Source organism: Orycteropus afer, unplaced genomic scaffold (assembly GCF_000298275.1).
Source record: "Orycteropus afer afer isolate SDZICR_OR568_19922 unplaced genomic scaffold, OryAfe1.0 scaffold00178, whole genome shotgun sequence".
NCBI lineage: Eukaryota > Metazoa > Chordata > Mammalia > Tubulidentata > Orycteropodidae > Orycteropus > Orycteropus afer.
In genome coordinates, this window is record NW_006921765.1 from 353,893 (window position 1) to 359,618 (window position 5,726).

Consider the following 5,726-nt stretch of genomic DNA (forward strand, 5'->3'; position numbering starts at 1 on the left):
ACCTGGGAAAACCCTTTGACCTAATGGGAGGTAAATAAGAAAACAGTATCATCATTTCTGAGAGAAGAAGGCACAATTTATTTAGTCAAATTATTTTACAACATAGTCTTCATTGACAGTTGTCAGCTTAACACTTAATATAGTTAAAAAAAAGTCAACGATTACCTGAAAAATTATATATATTTTAATATCTAAAAAATATATTGCATATATAAAGCAGGCAGACCCCTCGTATCCACAAGGGGAAGTTTTGTTGTATTTTTTCCAAGTTGTGATTATCGTAGTCCTGTTATTTACAAACATTTCCAAGCATTACAGATTTAAATGGATTGCTTTTACTTCCTTGTGCACTCCCGTTAAATAACCAGTGCTTCTCTTTCTACTAAGTTGGAGACTCAAACGTCCTGTTTTCTTTTCCACAATAGTCACATTATGCTTTTTTAAAACCAGCTATAAAAACGTACAAATAGCCCAAATGTACACATTGACAAAAGATGTACAAATTACACTTAAAAAAATAACAATGACTGATTTGATAGTAAAATTGTATTTGTGACCGAGGTCAACTCGTTTATTTACTCTTTTTAATTTTTTATTTACTTATTTTTAATACTGTGAGATATAGCAAAATAACTCTGCATAATTTATACAGTAAGTTGCCTTTGGTTGGTTGACCCTGGACTGATGGTCTGACAAACGCACAGCGCTTGCGAATCTGCTTGTGTTTAGAAATCCCTAAGACTCTTTCAAGTTCTGGGACCTACTGTCATTATTATTAAAAAAAAAAAAAAAGCTATTTAATTTCTCTGTCTTTAAGTAATGTCTGTATTTGCATTAAAATTCTGTAGTTTCTATCTTGACTATTTCTAGAGAGAATGGTCAGCCTAGTGCATCTTGTCCACTGAGAGGGATTTTGCAATGCCCATGGCTTCTTAAATACACACAAGTTCTTTCTTTTAAATTCCAGTTGAGTTCTCACTGACCTTACAGCCAATGTTCCAGTTGCCATCCACTGAATCCTCCTAAAATACTATTATAAGCTTCTGCCTCTTTTTTCACTAATACTCAAACCAGAACATGACTGAATAAGCCCATGATTCTTTATCATTTTGAACCCTACAAAGTCCATGATGAGACCCGTGTGTTGTTAAGAAACTACTCTGGTCATAAAAATATAAAGAGATTTTACAGTTTCTTTCCCAGAACTCTATAAAACCATTCCAGTAATCTAAATGTTTAATTCATAAGATGATAGGAGGTTGAGAATCCAAACTGGAGTACTGGCCCATGGAATTATCCATCTCTTTGTTGAAGGTAGAGGAAGCAAAAGTTACCAACATTTTTTAAAAAGTTGTTTTTAAAGAACAAATACAAAAGTTCTATCCAACAAGAAAGAACATCCAGTTTTGTTTTCTCTTCAAGGCCACATATGTCTTTAAAGTCCAGGAGTATGATCCCAGGAGTATGAGGGGTAGGGCTTCGGCTAGAAGGCCATCGGTGATTAAGCTTCTAGTAGTAACTGCCTAAGTGTGAGGGCACGTGGGTATTAGGGTGGCGGGGGACATTGGGGTTGGGGTAGATCCCACCAGTGGGGGAGGTCCAGTATTGTGATGCTGCTCCAAAGAAGCTGGAGGAAGTGACCGGCATGGAGGAGGGGTGGGGGGGGACAAAGTTCACCTTCTGTTGGTGGGCATGGTAGGAAGGCATGTAGGGAATATCAGAAGGGTACTTGTACATGGATGACTCAGTCGGATGAGGCTGCAGGGCTTGGGCAATGCCATGGAAGTCAAATTTGTAGGCATACCTTTTGCCATGCACTTTGGTCATAATGTTTTTGTCATAGTAATATCGGAGGGCCCGGCTCAGCTTGTCGTAATTCATGTTGGGCTTGCTCTTCCGCTCCCCCCAGCGCCTGGCCACCTCATCGGGGTCCGTCATTTTGAACTCCCCATTGGTGCCCTCCCAGGTGATACAGCTGGCATTGGCACTATCAGAAAGGAGCTCGAGGAGGAACTGCCACAGCTGGATCTGCCCACTTCCTGCAGGCAGAGAGGCAAACAGGAGAAGATAGGATATCTCAGCAGAGAGAAGTCAGAACCCAGTTCCCTAAATAAAGGTATCCTTACATCCCTTCTAAGAATGTTTCCTGTTAGACTCAATTTATTTGACAACCCCTTTTTATCATTGTTCCTTTGCTTTTTGGCTTGCTACTGAGATTGATATAATATGGTTGGATCTTAAGATAATTTGTCTCCCCAAAACCAGGTGCTGATGAGTTGATTCCCACTATGACATGTATTGACATGTCTACTCTGTCATATATGCGAATGTTGATTCCCATGTATGACAGAGTGAGTAGAAGTGAGTTCCAGAGGATTTTCAATGGCTGATTTTTCAGAAGTAGATTTTTAGGCCTTTCTTCTGAGATGGCTCTGGGACTCCAACCTCCAATCTTTCAGTTGGCAGCCAAGCATATTAACTGCACCACCAAGGGAAGTGGGACATGTAAAGGAGGTTCTTGCTTTGCCCAGAACTAGCTGTGTGACCTTGGGCAAACCATCCCCTCCCTCCTTTTGGCAAGCCTTTTTAATCTCTTCTTTTAGGAAGGCCTGACTCACTGTCTAATTTCTATTGGTGGTGATGTACTCCAAGGGTCTTCCCTGGCAGTGTGAAGAGAGCTGTAGGCCAGGTCCTGAGAGAGGTGTCACAATTATAAGGAGAAAGTGTGGGCACAGGCCTGAGACTGATCCACATCCAGATTGTACCTTAGCAGTCTTAGTGCTTAGCTCTCAGCTATAGATTATAGAGAGAAGGACTTTGGCAGAGAGGAAAATTACAGAAGACAGAGTTGTACAGCATCTGTCCTCTCTCAACAGAGACAGTCAGATACTAAAGAAGGGGCTGAGATACCCTGACAGCACTACGTTAACTGAGAAAGGAAGATGTTTATTATTGCAAATGGTCTGTTAGCTCACACTCTCAATGGTCATATTTTAGAAGAACCTAGTTGAAGGTTATTTTTAATAATAAACCCTTAAAGTACAACATCAAATTTACATTATCTGTAACTTTTCTCTAATGCCAGATAATTCTGCAGTACTTTCTAAAGTCAAGAATAAAACATTTTTCAAGATTCTTCCATTTACTCCTTGCATTGGAGAGGTAACTGAGAACTCATTGGAAGTGTTTCCTTTCTCCCCGTCTTTCCCTACTGAAACTTTTACCTTTGGTCTTTATCACTCATCTAAAACCCAGTGATAGATATGCAGTGCTCATATGTTTGTTCTCCAGGAACATCCTCAGCTGAAGAACATTGCTACTTGGTAACAAGCCTTGACCTTTCATTTGCACACTATAGAAACATGTGCTGAGAGCACATTTTAAGGAAATGTCATGTCATGTGACTGGATTTAGGAGAATGGTCTCTGTGACTTCACAAAACAATGGAACATTCTAGAAAGATGAAGGTCAAGAAGAACTCACCAGGGTTGGCTAGACGACTACTAGTCGGGCCCAGGATCTGATATGGATCTAAGGAAATCAAAAGAGAAATTTGTCTCACTGTTTTCAAAAATATAAAAACAGCAGCATCAACAATAACAAAACCCCAAGCGTTTATACTATTATTTCAATAACATAGAAAAGTCTGATTCAGAAAACTTTACTGCCTTTACATATACATCTCAAAGATCCTGATCACAGTTACAGTTTTCATCCCCAAAATTAGAGAAACAACATAGTAATGGTACCACTTTTTCATATCAAGGGTCTAAAGTGTATAGTTAGGAGCTCTGGTAGCACAGTGCCTAAGACACTTGACTGTTAACCAGAAGGCTGGCGGTTCAAACTCACCAACCACTTGTCAGAAGGAAGATGAGGCAATCTACTTCTGTAGTGATACTGCCTCAGAAACCCAAGGAGGGGTTGCTATGAGTTGGGTCCAACTTGACAGCACATAACTACAACAACAACAAAGTGTATAGTTAATGCTGTCATTACCCAAAACAAAGTAATGAAAACATTTGAAAAGGAGCTGGCTAACATTCAATCATACAAATAATAATTGAAAGGATTGAATGGGCTTAAAGTCTAAAAAAAATTGTTGCTCTGATGTACAATAAAGAACATATAACTGAAAATAAGCAGCTTGGGTTCTAGCCTCAGCTAAGCCATCAACTAAGTAACCTGTTGGACAATTTCTGGATATCAGGTCAGTTCCAGTAAGATGGTAGAAAAGGCAGAAAAGACTGGACAGACCCTCTTCAACAAAGAAAAGGGGAACCAATTAACACAGATACAGAAGACCATCTGCACCCCTGAGCCTTGAAGGGAAGGATATAGAAGTGGACTAAACCTCAACTAGCAGAAGAATTTGCTTGAAAACACCAAAAAAGGAGACATACGGAGCTGCGGTCTGGCAGTGATCCTGACGGCACAGACAGCTTGGATATTGCCGAGTGGTGGTAAGACCTAAGAAGTAACCCAAAAATCAGCCCTGCTAGCCAGGGACAGCAGGGAGGACTGTGCTGGGGGCTGGGGAATAAAAGGGAAAGCAACAAAGAGGATGGCGGGATGAGCTGTGGACTTCTGTCTGTCTGGAGGGTGCAGCCATTTTGAATGTTTACAAGCAGCTTGACCATTTTGGATATTTAAAGTGACAGCATTCTCCCAGATTCCAGGGACTTAAGAACAGGCTTCACTTGCCAGTAACCCCAAGGACGTTCCGGATGACTAGAAAGGTGTGACCATCCCTCACTCTCACCCACCTTCTGGGCCCTCAGGAACTCCACCCCAGTCTTTGTGCTCAGATGGAGCTGGGTGCTCTGACCCATCCTGCCCTAATGTTTTTATTTCTTTTTTCTGTTTTTCAGTTTGTTTGTTTTGGTCTGTTTTAAAACTACTAATATTATTACTAGTTTTGTCCTTTTTACCGTTATTCTTTATTCTTCCCCTCCCAGGTTCCAGTTTTCAGCTTTTTTTCTTTTCCCTGTTCCTGGTTGCATTTTTTTTTTTCTTTTTTCTTTCTCATGGTTAACCCCATTCCTTGTTTTTCTTTTTGTGTTTTTCCCATTTTTTTCTTCATTATTCTCTTTCTACACCTTTTTCTCTTAATGCCCTCTCCCCAGATATTTCTGCTTTTTTTCTTTTTCCCTTTTTTTAGTTACTATTCCAGAGTAATTACATGGTGTATATCTTGTCCATTTGCTTTTACTTTTTTGATGGTTATTCAATTGTTATTTTTATCTAACTGAGTAGAAGACAGCAACAGCCCCATACAACATAATTATACCCATACCTCCTGCAGCTTCACTTACTGAGTGAGAGCCACCACTTCCTTCTCCACCAATGGGCCAACGATAAACAACCACCAAGAAGAGCCTGAATCACCCCTGGCTGCTCTTCACAAACAGTTAACAGAGATCTAAATATAACAATGCCATGATGCCTCGGAGACAACAGACCATCACAGTCCACACAAAGTAGCAGGATAAAGTGGTAGAAACAAGGGAGCACAATACAGACCCAGAACACATCCCTGAGAAAGAAGCAGCATTGGAACTCTCTGATAAGGAGTTCAAAAGAATTACCTTTAGGTATCTTCAAAGGATTGAGAGACAGATCAAAGAAAACACAGAAAAAACCCTAGAAGAATTTTGGAAGAAAATACAAGAACAAAATGACAAATGAAAAATTAGAAATGATTCTAAATCTACAGACAGAAATCC

General features: G+C 40.0%; 1 protein-coding gene across 1 annotated transcript in view; it reads right to left on the minus strand.

Moving 5' to 3' along the window:
* Positions 1 to 1,509: 1,509 nt before the first annotated feature.
* Positions 1,510 to 5,726, minus strand: part of FLI1 (Fli-1 proto-oncogene, ETS transcription factor) — a 133,058-nt gene continuing 128,841 nt past the window's right edge. The window contains exons 7-8 of the mRNA XM_007947224.2: positions 3,484 to 3,531; positions 1,510 to 2,039 (exon numbers count right to left, since the gene is read on the minus strand). Of these exons, the coding sequence (XP_007945415.2) occupies positions 1,510 to 2,039; positions 3,484 to 3,531 (578 nt within the window). The remainder of the gene's footprint in view (positions 2,040 to 3,483; positions 3,532 to 5,726) is intronic.